This window comes from Callithrix jacchus, chromosome 4, assembly GCF_049354715.1.
Source record: "Callithrix jacchus isolate 240 chromosome 4, calJac240_pri, whole genome shotgun sequence".
NCBI classification, from domain to species: Eukaryota; Metazoa; Chordata; class Mammalia; order Primates; family Cebidae; genus Callithrix; species Callithrix jacchus.
In genome coordinates this window covers 133,838,454-133,861,642 of record NC_133505.1, presented here as the reverse complement: position 1 = coordinate 133,861,642, position 23,189 = coordinate 133,838,454, and the positions used below count along the sequence as shown (strand labels likewise).

At 36.5% G+C, this 23,189-nt stretch overlaps 1 protein-coding gene across 2 annotated transcripts; it reads right to left on the bottom strand.

Annotated features, from left to right (window-relative positions):
• Positions 1-53: 53 nt before the first annotated feature.
• RNF146 (ring finger protein 146) lies at positions 54-21,541 on the bottom strand. 2 transcript variants are annotated; one of them, XM_003732725.6, is made up of 3 exons: positions 21,310-21,541; positions 8,304-8,413; positions 54-1,801 (listed from the first exon to the last, which is right to left on the bottom strand). In XM_003732725.6, coding segments are annotated over exons 2-3 (1,080 nt in total). In that variant the 5' UTR covers positions 8,306-8,413; positions 21,310-21,541; the 3' UTR covers positions 54-723. The 2 variants fall into 2 exon arrangements, with proteins under 2 accessions (XP_003732773.3, XP_002746982.3); XM_002746936.6 differs by having other exon boundaries at positions 21,361-21,541.
• Between the last annotated feature and the right edge of the window lie 1,648 nt (positions 21,542-23,189).

Below are 23,189 nucleotides of genomic sequence, written 5' to 3'. Positions count from 1 at the left end.
CAAATGTCAAAATATTTCCACACCCTTTCCACACTCAAACAAGAGACAAATAGTTTTTGATAAACTCTAGTATTTATTAAATTATAAATTTTGTAATCAAAAAGAAAACTGCAGACCAAAAAAACCTCAAATTATAAGACTAGACAGCAAAGCCCATGGGAACGCCATGAAGTGTGTTACCAAGATTCTGAAACATTAAGTTACTGGCTGTTTTCATCTCCATTTCAATAACTTTACTATAAAATAGTTGTTATTCATCTATTTTAAAATCCCAAATTCACATCTATTCTTACATTAAATTACGCTTCCTGCTTATGATATCAAACATCTTACAGGTGCCAAATTTTAGTAATGGTCTTATGCCAATCCATGCAGAAAAATAAGACACAATGCAAGAGTCAGATGAGGACCATTAATGCACAGATAATACAAACACACTGGCCAAAAGAACTAAAGAAGTTTTTAAAAACTATAAAATAAACAGACCTCAAGAAAACTGGGTTATTACTAAATGGCTCTTAACTATTAACACCCAAGTTCCTTACATTAAATAAATTTCTCAACAGAGACGTGTTAGACATTTTAATTACGGGTCTATCCTTCCCATACCCCTTCCCACCCCAACTCCCAAAATGCACTACTAGGGATAAGTATAATGTTATGTGGGCAGAAATTTACAGGTAACCCTTTCAACCTTGAGCATGGAGCTGAAGACATTTTTATTTAAACTTCAGTTACTGTGCACTGTCCATCAGGCCTTCTAGATCTGACACTGACACTCACTGTTCCACCCCCTGCTACTGATCGATCAGTTCCCGATCGATCTGATCGATCAGGTACTGTCTGGTTTGCATTAGAAACCAAAAGTCTCTGTTGGGTCAAGGAGTGCTGTGCAACAACCGCAGATACATCCTCACTATCACTACTGGCATCTGATTCAGTTTCTTCAATGGAGGTGTCTGGTGCTGGTACCCTGCCTGAAGATGGGGATTCATGATCTTCTTCTCCTTCTCCCCTATGACTCCTTTCAGCTATGTTGTCTCCACTGAGTTGTAAATGAGCAAAAGAGTCTTCCAGAGAAGTGCTTGCATCAGGGGATGGTGTTGCAGGGCTTGTTAACTGACCATCTACTGACGTTAGGGGCCTTACAGAAGACACTAGGGGCTGAACAGAAGCTCCACTCTGTGCTGATACACTGTCCGCTCCATCGGCAGAGCTCTCTCTTGCTAGGTTAACAGTATTAGCATCACAGTCTAGCCTAAGTCCGGCCACTCCCTTCTTTGGTATATCTATTATATCTCGCTTAATCTTCCTGCGACGTCCATGTTCATTTCTCCTATATTGAACCATATTTTCAAGATCAGCGACATACAGAAACCCAGCAATTAACATTTCAGTGTTCTTTTTACCTTTGGAAAAAGCATCTTCCAGCTCTCTACTAGTGCGCTCATCGTACTGCCACCACCCATTTCTTCCTTCATAATACCATGCATATTCACCATTTCCTCTGCTTGCTGCCTTGAGTTCTTCTGGTGACAACAAGGTTGGCTTGTCAAGGAAATCCTCGGGAATTTCTTGTCGACAAAGAGCACATCGCTTTCCAAGCCATGAAGCTCCTTTTACACACAGATAGCAGAAAACATGCTTACAGGGCAGACTGACTGGATGAACACATGTTTGCAGACAAATGGCACATTCAGGGACGGTTAAAGAAGGTGCAGTATTAGAACAGGACTCGTTCGCTTTCCTGTTTGTAGGAAGCATGTTTATTGAATGATCAATTTCACCACAGCCAGCCATCCTAAGAAAAAATACATATAATATTAAAGTTATGTTTTAATTCTTGCAATATCTTAATTCAACAATTATGAAAATAAATACATATTAACCACCTATTATGTGCATTATATACAAGCCATATACTAGACAATAGGGATATAAAGATGAAAGTGGAGGAAAAACTCTCCAACTGATGAAAACTTTTTGCAAGTGTTTACTTGTACATATCTTGGGAATGTATACAAATTTCGTCAGTGTACTTACAGATCAGCCCTGGAGAAATACACTGAAGAACTATATAATGAAAAGCTGCATCCAGCGAAGAAAAAAAGGATACCTTGAATCATGGCAGCTATTATACACTGAAATGAATGCTAGACAAGAAATCTAAAAATCTAACTTTTGGAGTCCTTTATTAATTATGTGCTCTTAGGCACTCAGTTAAACCCTTAGTCGAAATTTCCTTAAGTGCAAATCAGAGTTTACAAAGCTCAGGTAAAAATGGACCAAAAAACCCATGTTATAATCACTAAAGCTCCATAAAGGTCACAATCACATGAGACCAAGGGAGAAAATAACATGAATACTGAAGATGCCCTGAAGAGGAGGAAGAAAAGAGATTTGTCAAGTTGGATATATCCAACTTAAACATTGACATAAAATTTATAATTTCTGCTTTACTAATTCAGATAAACATTTACTAAATACCTACCATGATCCAGATACAATATTAACTGGTCTAAAGATAAATGAAGACACACAACTACTCTATTAAATAAGGAAACATATACATGCAGATATTTATCTTATGGCCTGATTCTTGCAGTAATCAAAATGTGTTAACATACTTACTAAAACAGCAATAAGAGAGAGATGAGAGGATGGACATAGGTTAGAAAGTTTAGTGTTCGTTTGGGGCGCCTGGGTAGTGGAGTAGATTCCAGGCAGACGCATGTGCAAGACACTGAGTCAAATAGTCATACAAGCAATGGAAGAGCAGGAGATGAAGCTGTGAAGGTAACCAAAAGCCAAGCCATAAAAACCTTATTGTGCCCTGCAAAGGAAACATTTGACATTTTTCCCCACAGTTAAAAAAAAAAAAAAAAAAAAAACCAGAAATTTGAAAAGGGGAGAAAATAATAGAGGGAGTAAACCACTGACAAGTAAAAGAGGCTGAGAAATGAAAATGAAGATGTCAGAGACTGGAAGCTTTAAATGAATGACAATCTCTGTGCCAGTTAATTCTGCCATTCTAAATAGGTCCAGTTGTTAAGTCAAAAAGAATGGTTACACTCATCAAAAATTGAAAAACAATAATCCTAGGCTATCTTCACAGCACACCCAATCTTTACTAATTTTACTGCCTTTTCTGTGTTCTTGGTTCCAAGACAGACAAAAAGTAACCCAAAAAGCTTAAAAAGATGGCACATATCTAGTCAAGGAAGCAATACAATCTCAATGGAAGAACTAATCACTAAAATGCTTAATTTCCAAATTACTTTTCAACTTTTAATAACATTTCCAATCAATTCCTTTACCAGAAATTCTAGGTTATAGGCATCAACAAAGTATAACTTTTTTCTAACCTATGGAAAAGTGTTAAGTCAGGGATGTCTAATCTTTTGGCTACCCTGGGCCACACTGGAAGAAAAGGAATTGTCTTGGGCCACACATAAAATACATTAACACTAATGATAGCTAATAAGGTTTAAAAAATTGCATAATGTTTTAAGAATGCTTAGGAATTTGTGTTGGGCCTCATTCAAAGACATTCTTGGTCACATGTGGCATACAGGTTGGATAAGCTTGTTCTAAGTCAACCTTAATAGGACTTCTTAATATATTAAGCATTATAAAAGCTTCCAAATATTTTGAGATAAACATTTGCCTTCAAAGATCTTGTAACTTGAAACAACAGTAAGTTACAAGTGAAGGCATATGTTTTTTAAACAGCCAATTAACATCCCCTGCCTATTTCCTCCCCTAAAAGAACTGGCTGTGTACACATTTTGTTAGGTTTTCAGAAATTTTTATCCCTTTAAATTTGGGTCAAAAAAATTAGTTTCCATAAAATTCCTGAAAATCTTTTTTTCCAAGTTTCGTATTTATTTAAAGCCCCAAGTAAGAAAAAGAAAACAAGTAAGCAACCTATTTACAAGTAATAATTTAAGAAAGATTCTACTCGTGATTCCATTCATAAGCCAAATAGAAAAATGTGTTATGATCATCATTACCTTGGAAAAACAATAGTAACATCTTTATATAAGAAGTCTGTATCTTAAACCATCTAAGTACCTTATGAGCAAAGGACAGGCTCATAAATTTAAACCATAAATAAAAATAACAAGTCTGGTAAAATGTAAATAATATACCCAACATGTCACATGGACCAATGCCAAGATTTTAAATACATAATTTCAAACCTATTGTATTTAAGTAAAATTGGCCCAAGAAGTCAGTTTTCCATCACATACAACTCACTTATCTACAGATAGTGATTAAACATTACCCTCCACCCTACTTAATATGATCAATATTTTGCATGACTCTTATTCTTGCATGTGTGAATAAACCCAAAACATGTAATTTCAAGACTAAGAAAGCAATTACAGTCATCCCAGGAGAAGGCATGAATTATAACATAATTGGAAAGGCAAAACAATTCTGTTTCTGCAAGTATTTTGGTTCCAATCATCAGAATGAAGTAAAGTTGGACAAAGTTAATCTGAAAACAATGGACACCAGGCAGCTAAATGGTCATTATTTCATCTGAAGCACTCTTGACTATCAATTTGCCATAGCAATTTCTAAATTTGGATTCAGTTTAACCCATCAAGTATCCTGTTAGTCTATCACTAAGAAATGGACAGAAAACCTTAGTAGTATTTCTTACATAATTCTGAATGAGGCACCTGCAATAAATAAGAAACAGATAAAGATGTAACAAGATAGACAGAAAGTAACCCAAAACTGCCAGTCTCCCTATAAAACATCTTTCAAGGCTTTTTTAAGAACCATCTTAATCTACTCTACATAGTCTCAATTTTGCAGTTGCAATGATCTTAAAATAGGTGGGAAGTTAAATGTATGCAGATGATCATACCAATATGTAAAAAAGAAATGCTTTATCCCTCCCTTTTTGTAGAGCAAGGATTTGGTAAATAATTAATGGTAATCAAAGAGAGGTAATTCCCTATCTCATAAATGTCTCAGAAAATTCTAATTCTGAATCATTTTGAAAAAGGGAATTTATTCCCAGTATACTAAGAAAAATTTAATACACAGAAATTTGGAGTGTAGTCCAATTCTGTCAATAAGTATAATACATCACTTACTTTCAAAGACCTTTTTACTGAATTCTTCATGTGATATTCCAACTATTAAGTATACATCCCCTTCTTCTAATAGATAAACCATGTGAAATATTTCTGCAAGACAAGTAAGAGTCTACCTTCTCAAGAAGACAAAATATAGAGGGGTATGGGCAGAGTTAGTGGAAATCTCCAAGTCGGATTTCCTTGAAACTTCTTGAAGGTAACTAGTCAAATGAAAGGAAAATTATTATAAGCAAAAAAAGTCCTTTAGTATATGCAGTATTCAAGAAATTTTTAGCCAACAATAAACCTCCAAATATTAAAAATCAGATTTTTAAAGCCTGAATTCAGAATCCAATTACAGACACAAAAAAGGGGACAATATTACACATAATTTCAAGGGGCTCAAGGATTTCTATGAAGCTAGTCCACATATGAACCCCTGAGACAAGAGGAATTCACTGAAAGGTTTATGTCAGGAAGTAACAGTCAGTTTAGTAGCTTCCAGAGCATTTGAACAGCAGGTTGGAGGAAAGTTTGGTAATGTGGGAGAAAGTATGGCAAAAGGGAAACTAGAATTTATATACATATCCAGGTAGTAATGCAAGGATAAGATAATTAGAGGGATGATGCTGATATAAGGTGTCAACTATAGAATGTAAGAAATGCTAAGGAAAAAGAAATAAAAGCATATGGTTACTGATGGATGGTGACACATTCACCAAAATTCAGTATTTGAGGAGAGTTCTGTCTCAGACATAATGACTTTATTAAGGTGTTCAGGTGGAGATAGGCAGATGACAGTTTGGTACTCTAAGAATAAATCTAAGCTGAAAAAAATCTGGTGATTCATCAACACATACATGGTCCTTGAAGCCATGAAAATGAGTAAATGCCCAAATTAAACCTGTAGAGAGAGCAGTCCCAAGGGCCAACCACAGAACCTTGAATTACTCCAAGATTTGTGAGGTAAAATAACCAGGAAGGGGTGGAAGGAATGGTCAGAGAAGAAGAGGGAACAAACATAACCACCACCACAAAAGCCAACAAGGGAGACATTCACAAAAAAAATATAATCAAGCAAGTTACTCTATGTGCTGAAAATTTAACCATACAATTCACTTTTGTGTGGTGCAAAAGTTGTGAACCCCATACACTTAATAGCAATTTTGGTTTCCTAAACACCATCAATCCCAGTAACCTTTTATTCGACCAAAACATCTTTCTTTCTCTATCCCCCAAAGACTATAACAAAACTTCTCCCTCCTAGTTTAGAGATGTACTAACACCTGTATCACTGAGAAATAGATAATTATTATTAATACATATCATTACATGTAATAAAAAATAAATCCTCAAAATCTATCTTTAGCTTTATTCTGTCTTAATCTTTTTTCCTCCTGGCTCAGGATGGGGTACTGCTACTTGTTTACAAAGCTAATCCATCAACATCTAGTTAGTACTGTCCACTAACTCCTCCAAGACTGATCAGTATACTCTGTTCCTAAGTATCAAAACCAATTAATATCAATTTTATGTTAAATAAATGTAAAATCTGGTAATATAGTAAGTACTCATAAACAGTTACTTTGAAGTCTCTTTCTTCTACCCTGCCTTCCCACATATGACTATTCCCAGACTTCTGTAAAATGTGTTGATAATTAGGCAGCTGTTTCCCTCCTCATTCTCTTGGCTTGAAAAATATTTCCTAATTTTCTTTGACTGTCAAAATTCTACCCATTCTTTAAAGGCAAGGTTAAAGTTATTCTGTTCACTCTGAACCCTTCAGATGAAATTAATCTCTTCCTTTGTTCAGTTTTAACTGCATCTTATTGCTACCTTCATATGGCATCTATTCCACTGTTTGCTAATTACATATGTCTCATTTACTAAATCATAGTAAGTTCCTTGATGACCAGCTTCTGGACTATCTGACCTATTAAGATTTTTAAAATTTATATAGGTAAGTGGACAGGATTAAATAAAAGATATATTTTAAAGACACATGCTCATTAGTATCATTTTTCAATTATCAAATTTTCAATATGGAACAAAAATGTGGTCATACTTTTAATAATTATTATTAATACATATCATTACATGTAATCAATATCATATTGGATGAGTAGAAAGCAAGAGTTTTATGTCAACTGAGAAAATGTGAAATAGCCTCTACCAAGGTCACTCTTGTTCTAATAGTAAAAACACTATCATTAAAAGTCAACAAAATAGGCTGGGCATGGTGGCTCATGCCTGTAATCCCAGCACTTTGGGAGGCTGAAGCAGGTGAATCATGACGCTGGGAGATTGAGACCACCCTGGCTAACATGGTAAAACCCGTCTCTACTAAAAATACAAAAAATTAGCAGAGCATGGTGGCGGGTACCCGAATTCCAGCTACTTGGGAGGCTGAGGCAGAGGAATCACTCCAACCCAGGAGACAGGGGTTGCAGGAGCCAAGATTGCAACACTGCACTCCTGCCTGGGCGACAGAGTGAAACCTGTCTCAAAAAAAAAAAAAAAAGTCAATGAAATATTCACTACATTTTTCATGAATGACATCAAGTTGCATAGGGTTCATATTAATTTAGAAAACAGAAATCTATTCATAATGGAAAAATGTTTTATCAATAATAGTGTGAAGTTAAATATGAACAAATCCAAGGTAGTGTGTAACACGTTAAAGCAGATCATGCAAAGACAAATGATGAAAGCACAACTAGTAAAACTGGGGATCCGACTGAAGTGATATGAATAAAAAGCAATAACGTACTACATTAAAAAAACAATTATGTAGAAATTCCTTTAATTTAGTGAAACAAGATTTTAGTAACTAGTGTTTTCATAACCCAGTAGTCTGTCTTACTTATAAATGCCTAGCTTGCCAGCTTAGTTATTTAAGAAAATTATTATGTAAAAAGAAAGTAGAACCCAGAGGACCTGGAGATCTCTGCAGTATTTTAGCTTTCTATGAGCAAACTCCTCTGTCTTCAGTTTTTCTTACAGAGATTCTTCCCACTGAGGCGACTTGGAAAACTATGTTAATGATAATTTAATGTAAATAAATTGTTAATAAAGCACTTATAAAGCAACAGAAAATGTTCATTTTATATAATTAAAACTAAACATGACAGACACTCAATTTACTATACTTTAAACCAATCCACTTAATTCACTGCAGCACTAAAAAAACCATGATGCTACACTTACATTTCTATTACAGATCCCACAGATGCCTGCCACAAAAATAAAGCATCTTCTTCACTAGCAGTCAGCCAGCTTGCAGTATTTTCTCTTCCACTGCTGGTTCATTCTTTGTGCTGAAAAAGAAAAAAATTCAACATCAACTTTTCTGCAAACGAAGATCAACAGAATCAGTTAATTATTTATAACTTTTCACAAAATTCAGTGGAACACTTTATCTTAAAAGTGGAAAAAATTAAAGACAAGATGCATGCTTTTGTCCCTGCTACTCAACATGACTATAAGTTCTAGTAAGAGCGAATTAGGGAAAAGAGATAAGGCATACAGATGCGGAAAGAGGAAGTAAAACTGTATCTATTCTCTCTATATAGAAGATCTCACAGAATCCCCAAGAAAGCTAATAAACAAATTCAGCAAAGTTGCAGGTTACAAGTTTGACACACACAAAAATCAGTTGTGTTTTGATACATCAGCAGTCAACAATCCAAAGAGGAAATCAAGAAAGCAATTCATTCATAATAGCATCTAAGGGAATAAAACAGCCAGGAATCAACTTAACCAACAAGGTGAAAAACTTGTACACAGAAAACTATCAAGCATTACTGAAAGAAATTAAAGAAGAGCTAAGTAAATAGACAAGTAATGTATGGATTGGAAGACTTAACATATTAAAATGACAATACTACCCAAACTGATCCACAGATTCAACATAATTCTTATCACAATTCCAACAACCTTTTTTGAAGAAATAGAAAAGCAATCCTTAAATTCATATGAATTGCAAAGGACCCTAAGTAACCCAAACAATCTTGAAAAACCCAATGAGAAAACTTACTACAAAGCTAAGGTAACAAGACAGTGTGGTGCTGGCATAGGATAAATACACCAATGATATAGAATTGAAAGTCCAGAAATAAACTGACACATCTGATTATAGCCAACTGATTTTCCAAAAGGGTGTCAAGTCTACTCAGTGAGGGAAAGAAGAGCCTCTAACTAATGTTGTTGAGACAACTGGATTTCCACATGCAAAAGAATAAAGCTGGACCTCTAACCTTATACTATATATCAAAGTTAACTAAAAATGAATCAATAACCTAAGTCTGAGAAATAAAACCATAAAACTCTTAGAAGAAAACATAAGAGCAAATCTTCATGGCCTTAGATTTGGCAACGGATTCCTAGATATGACATCAAAAGCATGAGAAACATAGGAAATAAACTGGGCCCTATAAAAGTTTGAAACTTTTGTGCATCAAAAGACATTGATGAGAAAATAAAAAGACAAACTGCAGAATGGGAGAATATCTTTGCAAATAATATATCTGATAAAGGTTTAATATCCAGAATATGTAAAGAACTACAGCTCAACAACAAAAAGACAAACCAATTAAAAAGTGAGCTAAAAATAAGCAAAGAATTCAAAGATATCAAATGGTCAATAAGCACACAAAAAGATTCTTAACATTATTAGTAATTAGGGAAATATAAATCAAAATCACAAATATACATCTGTAAAAATGCTACAATTTTTTTAAAGGAAAATAAGAAGTGTTGGTGAGGATATAGAAAAATAGGACCACCTTTGAACACTGCTGGTCAGAAGGTAAAATGGTGTAGCTGCTGTGAATAAAAATTTGCTGCTTCCTCAAAAAGTTAAACATAATTACCAATATAACAGAGCAATTCCACTCCCAGGAATATAGCAACAGAATTGAAAACAGGTTCTCAGATACTCATATGCCAATGTTCACTGCGGAAATATTAGGCAAAAGGGGGACACAATGCAAGTATCAATCAACAGATGAATGGATAAACAAAATGTGGTCTATAAATACATCAGTACATTATTCAGTAATAAAAAAGAATATGTGCTACAACATTGATGAACCTTGAAAACATACTAATAAGCCAGATACTCCAAAGGATTGTATGATTCCACTTATATGAAATATCAAGAATAGGCAAATTCATAGAAGCAGAAGGTATCAGAGGTTACCAGAGACAGGGGGAAGGAAAGAATGGGGAGTTATTGCCTAATGGGTACAGAGTTTCAGTTTGTAATGCTAAAAAAAAACGTTGTGGAAGTTGATAATGGTGATGGTTGTACAACAATGTAAATGAAATTAACCACATGGAATTGTACTCTTAAAAGATTGTACCATCTCAGTCATTAATCTTCTTTCTTCTCATTTAGTATTTCCTTCTCCACTTCACCATGTTCACTACTGGACGCAAATCACATTACACAGAACTAATAATCAAGAATACAAGATAACTAAAGAAATGATAGATCTTACAGTAAACACAAGATAGAACACCTTTTAGTTCCATGTGGCTCTCTTACTATAGATATCTATTTCCCTAAGGTATCTTAAGATTTTAGCGTTTAAAGAAACATACTCTTAATGCCATATGTGGCCTCTAAATACAAGCTGACTTATCCTACCAAATGTTTAACAGAACAATTTGTTTTAAAATCAGAGAACTTTCAAAAGTAACTGACTGTGATGGTTAATACTGTGTGTCAACTTGATTGGACTGAAGGATACAAAGTATTCATCCTGGGTGAGTGTGTGAGGGTGTTGCCAAGAGTTTAACATTTGAGTCGATGGGATGAGGAAGGCAGATCCACCCCAGTATGATGGGCACAATCTAATCAGCTGCCAGTGAATATAAAGCAGGCAGAAAAACCTGAAAAGGAGAGACTGGCCTAACCTCCAGTCTAATCTTTCTCCCGTACTGGATGCGTCCTGCCCTCCAACATTGGACTCCAAGTTCTTCAGTTTTGGGGCTCAGACTGGCTCTCCTTACTCCTTGCAGATAGCCTATTGTGGGACCCTGGTGATCGTGTAAGTTAATACTTAATAAACTCACATATATATATATGTATATATGTGTATATATATACATACACACACACACACATGCACACAGACACATTAGTTCTGTCTTTAGACAACCCTAATATACTGACTAAACAAGGTTTCTAAGTATCCTGTTGTTTTGTTTTAATCTGATTTTAGATGATATGGACCCCAATGTTTTGACTTTCCTCCCAACCCTTTCACCACCCTCTAGGTGCCTACAACTTCAAAGGTTTCAAAGGCTATGTTCATTTCCTTGCTGCAGCCTACTCCAAACAGAAACTGCCCATCTTCATACACACCCATACACTCCCTGTATATACGATGGGGGAGACAATTTACTGCTCCAACATCATTACTTATTCTTTCAAGTCTCTATTACTGACTTTTAACATTCCCTAAAACTGCTCTCTTACCACCTTTAAGGGATTAATGTCATCTTTTCACTACTGTTCATCCTCTTCACCCTAACTCCTGACATGACCATGAGCCTATTTACATATCCTTGAAAATGAACCATCTAACACTTATTGAACAGGTTACTTGACTTGTCCCAACTTCTGTTCATCAGAATCACTGAAATTGCATATTAGAAATATACATTCTTGGCCCCTTTCCTTAGAGATTCTAGGCCAGTAGACATAGGTTTAAACCTAGGAATTTCACCCAAGGTGGTACTCATGCAGGTAATCCTTCAAATACAATCTGAGAAACATTGTCCTCAATTTTCAGTTCCTTAAATCCAAAATTTGAAGAAATTAATCTCCTCTGGCAACCAAATATTGTGATCACATTTGAAACTGTTGCCTAAACTGCTGTCTGAAATCTTAATCTGACTCTCAGATCACAAGCTCTGGTCCTGCCAGCTTACTCATTCCCATACCTGCTCTTCAATTTCATGAGGACCTACAATCTCTTGATCATCTCCTTTCCTTCATCCAGTTCCTGATCTCATTTTCTTTCCTGTCCATTCTTGAACCCAATCTTTTTTTTACTTCTTTCCTGACAGAACCCTTGCCCCCGCTTCATATACACACATTTTAAAAACCCCCATTTCTGCATAATTCTTACGATATGACATGTAAGTTCATGCCTTATCTACTTTATGTTCACAGAAAAAAAGAGAAAGTCCTTTCCCTCACCACACGGCCCCCACTCTCCACACCTCAACCAACACCACCAAAAATTCAGTGAACTTTTATCCCAAACCCCTTTGGAATCTATCCTGTATGCTCTACTCATTGCTAGTGTCCTATTTTAGACCTACATCATCACTCACGTATTGTTCGGACTGATTATCTTGTGTCAGTATCACCCTCAAATTCATTTACTAAGCCCTTGAGATTCTCTCTTTCTCTCTCTCCCTCTCTTTCTTTCTCTTTCTCTGTCTGTTTCCCAGGCTGGAATGCTGTGGCATGATCATAGCTCACCATAACCTCAAAACGGCTTGGCTTAAGTGATCCTTCCATCTCAGCCTACTCCCAATAGCTAGGACTAAGTGATATATTTAAAAGGTAAAATGGACCAGGTTTTTTCCACATGTGAAAGCCCAATATGGCTCCTTAGCCTACACAATAAAGACAAAACTCCTTAGGACAACATCCGAAGGTTTTAAAGGTGGGAAGTGTAAATAACTCTGTAGTCTTTTTTATCTTCAACAACCACCCACAGATTAATAATCTAGTTGTGTCACATTACTCACAGTCCTGCAACCCTCCCTTTGTAGTTCTGTATTTCCTCCTGCCTGGTACAATCTATTCCCTTTTACAGCTTATGAATGCCTATTTGTTCTTTAATATATTACACAGAAGTGGTTATCCCATTTTCTCTACCTCCAGAAAGTTAATTGTTCTCTCCTCTATATTTTGTGTTTTTCTATTACTGAATGTATTACATGCAATAATTTCATTCGTGAAGTCTCTTCTATTAAATAATGAACCCCCTTAAGATTGAGACCTTTTTATATTTCTAAGTAAACTGTCAATCATTTTTTGTGGAACTGATACTTTTTGGATGAATGAAAAATGAACTTCTAAAAGTAACTTGTGAGAAATAGAGTATCAAAGGATTAGATTTATTTATTCAAATAACACAACACTTGAGTTCTAACTGTGAACAAGGCACCCAGCTGGTGCCTATAAGTTACATAAAAATATGTAAGTTCTAATCCTTTCTTTATATAACTTAAAATCTAAAGGAGTTCTTACATTTACAAATATAAAATTCAACCCATCTTTGTATCTTTTGGCAAGTAAATAATTTACCTAGCTATTGTTACAAAATGGAGATAAAAATCTAAGCATAAACCAAGATGGATTTCTGAACAGTCAAAACAGCTTCACAAAGCTCTTTCCCTGATAAAGCTTATGATTCTTCACTAGCATGACCACATAGGTCAGCCCAGCATCTGACCAGTTTGCCCTTTGTCTCCAAACTGTTCCAGTTCAGAAAATAAATTATACAGACTTTCTACCCTTTGCCCATCCATCATAAAGGTTTTCGGATCATCACTCAAAAGTCAATTTGCTCTTATTTTACCCACTTTTTTTTTTTTAAGAGACAGCGTTTGTTAACCAGGTGGGAGTGCGGTGGTATGATTGTAGGTCACTTAAACCTCAAACTCCTGGCCTCATGTGATGCTCATAGCCTCCCAAAGTGTTGGGGTTATAGGTGAGAGCCACCATGCCCAGCCTTTACCCACAATTCTAAGATGAAATTTTTTGTTCCACAAAGTCCTGCTGGGTATTGCTGTTGGTCATAAGCACTGTCTATCCTTTGCTATCTTACAAGTCTTTTAAGATGTAGCAATCCATCATTCTCAGAACCTAATTGATTGACTGTTTAAAACCTCTAGTGTAGAAGATTCAATTAAAACATTTCTTCTAAAAATTTTGTTTAATCACTGTTTGTACTTTAATTCAGATGCATAGAAGGTACCATTTTTATTCCTATGAAATACATAGAAAAATGTGTCCTTGTTTCTAATTCTCCTCATCTCTTGAATTCATTTACACATTATCTTTAACAAATCTAATTTATTCCTCTCTATTCACTTACTTTACTTAGGTCTTATCCATAAATATTTTATCTCTGAAACAAAAGTTGATTCTTAAAGGAATCTAAGTTAACTGAAACAAAGCAGCTTCAAAATAAGTACAAAAAAATCCTCTAAACCCTATATTTGAACACCTAAATAGGCTGTCATCTTTTCTGTAAAACTATTTCACATCGTTGAAATAAAGCTATAGCCACAAATATTAAAGTAAAAGCTTTGCTACATATCCACTAGAACAACAGTAGTTAAAAAAACAAAAACAAAAACAAATTCTGATTAATCCGAGGGGATGCAGTTCTCTCATTCTGTTTCCCTTATTTGAAGGGAACAGAACTACATCTCCTTAAATTAAATTCAAGTAATTTATCAATAGGAAAATTATTTGAAAAAGCCCCTTATAGATGAAACACACACACACACACACCCAGGAGCAGAGAACGATTTACTTAATAGTACCCAAATAACAGCAAAGCATCTATGAATAATGACACTTTCCTTCAATATAAACTTTCTCTTACAATAGAAAGAACATCCTCGCCCTCATCACACTCTAGTTACATTTAGCTATAAACAAAAGAATGTATCAGTGACCATAACCCACATTCCAGTATGATCTTTTTTTATATTAATGCCATTTCCCAAGAAAACATAGCCAAAGAAATATTTATTTAGTCTAACATTTCTTCAATTTTTTTCCCCCTAATTCTGGCCTGTGGTAACTTCTAGGATTCTCTTAGAGATGGCTTTCTCTAATTTTCAAAATATTGATGATTTCACTTCTTTCTTCAAGGATCTTTGATGACACCTCATACAACTGACCTCTGAACAACACAGCTTGGAAATGAACAAGTCGACTTATATACATACATACAGTTTTTTCAATAAATATATTGGAAATTGTTTTGGAGATTCATGACAATTTGAAAAAACTTGCAGATGAACCATGTAGTCTTAAAACATCAAAAGGAAAAGAAAAAAAGTAGGTATATTATGAATGTATAAAACACAGTGTTTATCATTTAGTACCATAAAATATGAAAAAATGTATTGTAAGATGTTAAAGTGTATCAAAACTTAGCAAACACAGACATATATGGTGCTGTTTGAAGAAATTTAAACAAATGTAAAGATACAGTATGAGTCATAGCTGCATAACATTAATTGTAGTACATACTGTAATAATTTCCTGTTATTATGTATGTGACACTAATCATCTTTGCATGTATTGGAGTAAAACGTAATCTCCTGTCCTTGTGTAATTTTTTTTATCGTGTTTAGTGCAATACCATAACCCTTGAATAACACCATGGAACTCACATGAAGTGCCACTAGCGATGCTAAAAGTGCTCCCAAGAAGCCAAGAAAACTTATGCCATTACAAGAAGTTAAACTGCTTGGTATGTGCCCTAGATGGGCCTGCAGCTGCAGTTACCCATCATTTCAGACAGATAATTCATCTTGTAAACAGATTATATAAACACAGTATCAATAAATACAGTACTGTAAATGTATTTTTTCCTTATGATTTTCTTTTATCTAGCTTATTGTAAGAACATAGCATATAATGCCTATAGCATACATGACATGTTAAATGACTGTTTACAGTAGACTACTAGTAGTCAAATTTTGGGGAAGTCAAAACTTATACTCAGATTTCCCATTGTGCAAGGGGTTGGCACCCTAACCCCCCTGTGTGGTTCAAGGGTCAATTGTATGACCCTCTTAATGTCTTTGAGCATTCTTTTATGTCACCTCTAATTATGTATAATCTTTCAAAAACACATTTGTATAAAACAATGTAACTAGGTTCTTCTTGGCTGAGATTTAGCAATATTACCCTACCAACAAAAGTGACTCCAGCTAAAAGCAGACAAAAAACTTTACAGATGTAAACAGGAATACTGCAGTAGCCCCAAGCATCTATAGTTCTTTTTTTTTTTTTTTCTTTTAAAGACTGGGTTTCACCATGTTGGTCAGGCTGGTCTTGAACTCCCGACCTCAGGTGATCCACCCGCCTTGGCCTCCAAAGTGCTTGTATTACAGGCGTGAGCCACCACGCCCGGCCGAATCTACAGTTCTTATAATTTTAGTAAATCTTGCATGCTTTGGTGACTTTTTCAATTTCTATATCCTCATGAATAATTTTTAAAAAGCACAGATTAACAAACTGGAATTCCCAACCAGCACTATCAGTACTATCTGGGAGCTTTTCACAAATGAAAATCCGAAGTGCCACCCTTGACCTACAGCACCAGATGTCCAAGCGATTCGCGTATTACAGTTAGTGAAACACTACCAAATCCGTATGTCACTGAATCCTCAAAACAACCCTGTGAAATATGACTATACCCATTTTACAAATGAGGAAGCCTAAGCCCGGAAAGTTAAATGACTTACCAAAAGTCACAAAGCCATCAATATTGGGAGATGCCATTCAAACTCAAACATACCTTTAAAAAAGCATTTCTACAATGTATTGTCTCTCACAGAAAAAAGTCAGAATAGTATTATCTAATAGAAATATAACGCAAACCACATATGTAATTTCAAATTTTCTATTAGCCCCATTAGTAATAATAAAAAGAGGCTGGGGGTCATGGTTCATGCCTGTAATCCCAGCACTTTGGGGGTAATGAGGCAGGAGGATGGCTTAAGCCCAAGACCAGCCTGGGCAAGATGGTGAGACTCCCATTTCTACAAAAATAATAAAAAGAAACAGGTAAAATTAATTTCAATAATATATTTTATTTAACCCAACGTTTCTACATTACCACTTCAATATGTTTCAGTATAGTTAATGTAATATTTTATGTTCTTTGGTTAAGTGTATGCATACTCTTTGAAATCCAGTATCTATTTTACACTTAGAGCACAACTTAATTCAGACTGGACACATGTTAAGAGCTCAATAGCTCCGTGTGGCTAGCTGGTCTAGAATGTCTCGCATATTAATCTTTTTAAATACAAAACTGTCAAGTCACTACAGAAATCATTTAATAGAGACAATGAATTCAATGTTAATTTACCTAAACTTCTGCTGAAGACAGATAAGAAAACTGCATATTCTGTTATAAGCAAAGTTAACAGGTTTAGGGAGGCCCAATTCTGCCAAACTGACCCATCACCTATTAACTCTGAGAATTTATACAGTTGACCCTTGAACAATGTGAGGAGTTAAGAGTGTCTACCCGCTACACAGTCAAAATTCCATGTCAACTTTTGACTTCCCAAAAACTTAACTACTATTACCCTAACTATTGGTCGGACATTTTACTGATAACATAAACAATGGATTAATATACATTTTGTATGTATTATATACTGCATTCTTGCAATAAACTAGAAAAAAGAAAATGTTATTACAAAATCATAAGGTAGAAAAATATGTTTACATTCATTTAGTGGAAAGGGATCACCATAAAGGTCTTCATCCTTTTCAGGAGCAGGAGAAAGAGGAGGCATTGGTTTTCTCTCTCAGGGGTGGCAGTGGCAGAAAAAAAAAAAATCCTTGTATAAGTGGAACTGCACAGTTCAAACCCTTGTTCAATGGTCAACTGTAATGTCAACTGGGCACATGCCTAGGGAATACATACAACACTTGGAACAGTTATGTGAAGAAGCCCTCAGAAAACATCTATATTATTTGAAACCAAAGATCTTAAAGTTGGAGGACAAGGGATGCTTTTATTTTAACGAATGGGGGTATGTAAAACAGAACCGTGTAACTTTAACTACAGGCCCGAATTAATTTGCCAAACATAAATAACTCAAACATACATAATTTCTATTGGAATGAAAGACTTGAAAATTTTACACCAAACTTAATACGATGATCTATTAAGAAGGTAGCATTAAAAAAGAAAAGAAAAGAAAAAGTCTAAAACCAAGTTGGATAATCTGCCCCTAACAATTCTGGAGGAAAAAAAAGTGACAGGCAAAACTTAAAAATATACAAAGGATTTTAGAGATTATCAATGAATTTAAATCTTGACCCACTCAAACAAGTGAAAAATAAATATAACTAAAAAATGAAGTAATATTGTACAATTTACAACTTGTAACGACTCAAAATATTCACCCTCCCACTTTTCCAGTCAGTCACAAGCTCAAAATCAAGTTTTTTTCAGGTAATAGATTCAAGCAAATGATTATCCTTCATCAAAGAAAAAGATGAGAATATAACATCAATATAGATACATATAAAAACAGAGACAAATATCAATTATAAACATTTTAAAAATTCCTGTATTTTTCTAATTATTAACAGCTAATGCTTAATGAAATTTTTGCCATTTCTTCAAAATACACAAAACAGGAAATGTTCTACATGAAAGCACTCAGTGACAGAAAGAAAATATATTTGAAATATTCCAACTTTTGCTATACAACTCAAAATATATATATACACACACATAAAAGGAGTAGATAAATCAGGTGTGAGTTAGCAGATACATCTTAGTATTTTTTATGAACGACTCCCAAATTGAGAGATGTAACTAAATGCCCTAATATTTCCATTTTTAGCCCTCATCATCACCTGCTAAAAATGAGCTAAGAAAAAGCATAGGTCATACTCGAAAACTTCAACAAAACTCACTGCAACTAAATGGGGTCTGATACTTTAAAGAATATTTCCCTTTAAAAACGTTACTATGTGGCAATCTACTTATTGACCTCACAATCTTTATACTAGCGCTTTAAACCCTTCAATTTTTCTCAAAACAACAACAAAAAAGTGGGCTTTGCATTTTATTTCAAAACATGAGATATAAAAGTGAACAAATCTTTTAATAATATCAAACACAGATGTTTCTTAGCCAGCAACCATTTCATAAATAAGAAAGGCTCTTTGGCAAATTATCTGTGTGACTTTGGTCAAGTCATAACCCCCAGTGTTTTGTTATCTCGTCCTACTTTATATTTTACGTTCTAAATGCTTTAATTAGCAGTCAGTTAACAACCATTTTGGATTTAAATTAACCCAAAAGGTAATAAGCCATGAAAACTAAAGATAGTTCATAAGTAAGCACAGGTGGTTGTAGCCAAGTGTTAAATAAATTGGTTTCTATACCCAAAAAGATTGTTCCCGATCCAGCCTGTTGTTTTCACAAATTGAGACTCCTCAGGCACAAGGGAACCAGGTAAGAGAATGGAAAAGGCTCAGTACCTTTTATTACTAACACCGAAGAAAAATACACATTCGAATTCCCAACTGACAGTGCTGTTAGACGTTTCATGCTAGTATATGGCTAGCACATAAAATAATATTCTTTAAACAGATAGATATTGTGAAAACAGAAAATTTAATATCCTTTTCTTCTAACTCAAAATATCGTTTTGGATCCTTTTAAAAAAAAATGTCTGTTCCTTTCTTCTGACAATGTAAGTTGGTGGAGACTGAAACAAAACACTTTGCAAGTGGACATCGCCTTTACAAAACAGTTAATTGTTTTTTCTTCCTCTTGTCTAAAGACCAGCTATTTGGACAAAGTTTTCCTGATGATTATAATTCTACCAAGTTCTGAACAACCATCGAAGAAAAGAAAAACTAAATGTATTTCCATTCTGCCCACAGCATACACTGGCCCATTTGAGACACAAATTGTAAATGAAAGATTGGGCTGAACAACATCCTCCACTTTAAAATATACAAGGCACCAAAACAAACACATCCAAAATCTATTTTTAGAGTGGCATTCACTCTTCCAGTTTTCTCTTTAAAATGAGATTTACTTGACCTATTTTCATGTGTTTTTAGGGCACCAAGACAGTCCACAAAAACAGTATTTGCTAGTCATAAAACAGCAAAGGCACAATCACAAATCCTGTTATTTGTGTGGGATATTTTCTTCATGTGTCCTTACGTGCCATGTCTTAAAAGTCTAAATATAGATTCACTGACTAAAATGTCCTAAGTCTTCCAGATTTATAATTATATACTGCATTGAATGCCAATATTATACGTTCACATCCCATTTGAAAAGTACACACACGGGGTGGGGGTGATGTGCCCAGCACCTGAAATGTCAATCATACAAAGAACAAAGCGTTCCCCATCATCTTTTGGCTTTCTTCTCTCCTCAGTTGTACATTGTTTCAATATTACAAAAATATCACTTAAAATGTTCAAAACTTGAGAAATAAGTGCTCACTAAAACGGCACTTAAATTAAAACGTATACCAAAATGATGAACGAGAAAAGATTCTTGTTGCCAGGATGTGTGTGTAAACTTACAGTCCTGTGGAGAGGACGGTTCCCTCTCCACATTCTTAAAAATAATTTTACATTCTTTAGAAGCCTTTGAAAAATAAATAGCGACAACAATGGAAGACCCGCACTCCTTCAGACTGGATGGAGGGTAGGAAGAGAACTCCCCACCCAACAACCAGAACAAAGCAACAGCCTCGGCTTTTAAGATGTACAGAGGGTCTGGAGGCTCAAGGGACATTCTGAGACCTCTTAATTGTTCCGATGCTTTAACAGCCGTCAAAACAGCTAAGAATATGCAATGCGGGGCTTCACTAGGACAAGGTGCAGGAATGCTCTCTTCGTATTAGGCAAGACCGAGACACTGAGCAGGAGGAGAAAAAGGAGGAAGAGAAAGAGCAGAGAAAGCAGCAGCCAGAGACACTCCGGGAAAAGACAAAATGCAGACTGTACGCCCTGGCTTCGATCTGACCCAAGGCCCAAAGTGTCTGACCCCACACGGGAAACAGGGAGCAGGCTACTGCCAAAAAACCATCGCCGCCCCTACACCTCGAGGCCAGAAGGTCCCCGCGTAGAGGCCTGACACCACGGCCCAGGGGGAGGAGAGGGACCCGCCTGCTACCCGAGGCACCGACGCGGGCTCCGGCGGAAGAGGCTGCGCAGTAATGGCCGCTGCTCCGCCCCTCGCACCCCGACCGAGACCAGCTCAGGCCGTCACCCAGGGCAGGGTCTGCGGCGCCCTCGGGCAGCACAGGGGCTGTCACGGCCGTCTAGCCTGCGACCGCAGCCAAGGCTGGGGTGGCGGAAAAGGCTGAGCTGTCCCATCCCGCCTCTGCGCGGGCAGCCGCGGCCGCGCCAGCCCAAGGGCGTCCATCTACGTACCGGCCCCTGACCCCGCCGCCGCCCCTCTCAGGCCCCGAGCGCAAGGCCGACCCGGAGTACGTCGCGGCTGAAGGTGACACCGCGAGCTATGCTTCCTCTCCCCCAGTGAGGGTCCTGGAGTGGCCGGAGTTCTCCCTGCTCCCCCGACAGGGCCTCGCTCCGACTGCCACCTCTCTGGCCACAGCAGCGGACACCTCGCAGTCTTTTTCTCTCCGGCCTCTGAGCCCGCAGCGGCCGGGGACGCGCGCGGCCCTCACGTGACCACCCGGCGCGTCGCGGGGGCGGGGCCGCGCGGGGCGGAAGCCGCGCCGCGCACCCGCGGGCTCGCTCCGGCGTCTCTTCGTTCCGTCCCGGTTTCGCGCCGCTGCCTGCCTGCACTCTCCTGCCTGTGGGGATCCGCGACTTCGCTGCTTGGATCCTTCTGGCTGCTTTAGAGTGTACTTTGTTTGTATTAGGGGCCAGAGGCTCTGAAAGAATGCAGCTCCAGCAAGCAGATTTGGGGTGGAGGAAGTAAAACGCGTGTAGGAACTGCAGGTGGTGCTGCGCAGAAATCCAGTTTTGCGATCCGGGAGAAGCCCTGGGGTGCCTAGCCGAGTTTCGGCTTGAAGATCCCCTGGCAAAAGAACTGCTTTTCCCTTTCAAGAAATAAAAAAGGGTGGTGGGGGGCGGACCGAGGGGGTAGAGTATTCTAGGGCTTTCTAATTTATTCACCTTTTTAATGGTTGAGCAATTTAATCGGGAAAAGCATGGATATTACTTTCCCTTTGAACCCCTCCTTTTTTTAAAAAAAAAAAACAGAATAGTGCTTGAAAAACTGGAGAAAGAAATTAATCTGCATGAGAATCTAAAATTAAAGAGGTTATTTTGATCGCAAGCCTGTGGTTTAAAACATCAGAACTCTAGCAGTATTCACCATTTTCGCATGTACATTTCCTTTTTCAGAACTGATTAAATTTTCCTAATTTGTAGGAAAATGAAGAGGGTGGAAGAGCAGGCCTTTTATCTTTAAAAGCGTATGTATTTCAAAATTTTATGACAGTGTCTTATTTGCAATAGTGTTGCGTTTTGGGATTTCATTAAATGTTTCATTCAGGATGGGAAGTTTTCAGCGACCTTATATGTATAGAAATTTATATGTTTTCTGTTATTCCTCTGAATCAGTTTATTTCAGGGTTCTCATTCTCATATCTCAATATGTAAACCAGTCTCTTGAAAGGTGCCATCTAGTTCAGTGATGCTTGCTCATGTATGCAAAACTGCTTTTCTTACAAGTTCTGTACATATAGAAATATTGAAGTGTATGTCCTTTAAGCTTAGTTTTCTATCTTCATCTTCTTATTAGCCACTCAGTTTTATCCCTCTATCCTACACAGCCCATGAACACAGAATAGCTAAAATTTGATAATGTACCCAAAGATTCCAACTTGAAGAAATAATGCTATTATTAATTAGCTATGTGCCAGGTGTTGTGCTTTATTTATATATACCCATTTAATTCTCCTAATAAACTATGAGGTAGGCACTATTGTTATTCTCATTTTACAGAAAGAAGCACACAGCTGAGATTTGAATCCAGGCACAGACAGTAAGATGTCAACTACAACTGTTTCTCACTCATACCCAGGGTCTTTGTATTTAAGAAAATGGCTGCATCTTTTCTTGTTCAAACCCATATTTAATTCCTTTCATTTATGGCTCATATGCATGTGGTATATAATCTATTGGCTCTTCCTTCAAAGTATATCCAGAATCCAACTACTTACCACCTCCACTACAATCTACATCATCTCTTTTTTGAATTATAATATTACGGTAGACCAAGAACTAGTCTTTTCTTTGAGTCTATTCTCAATACAGAAGCCAAAATAAATCTATTTAAA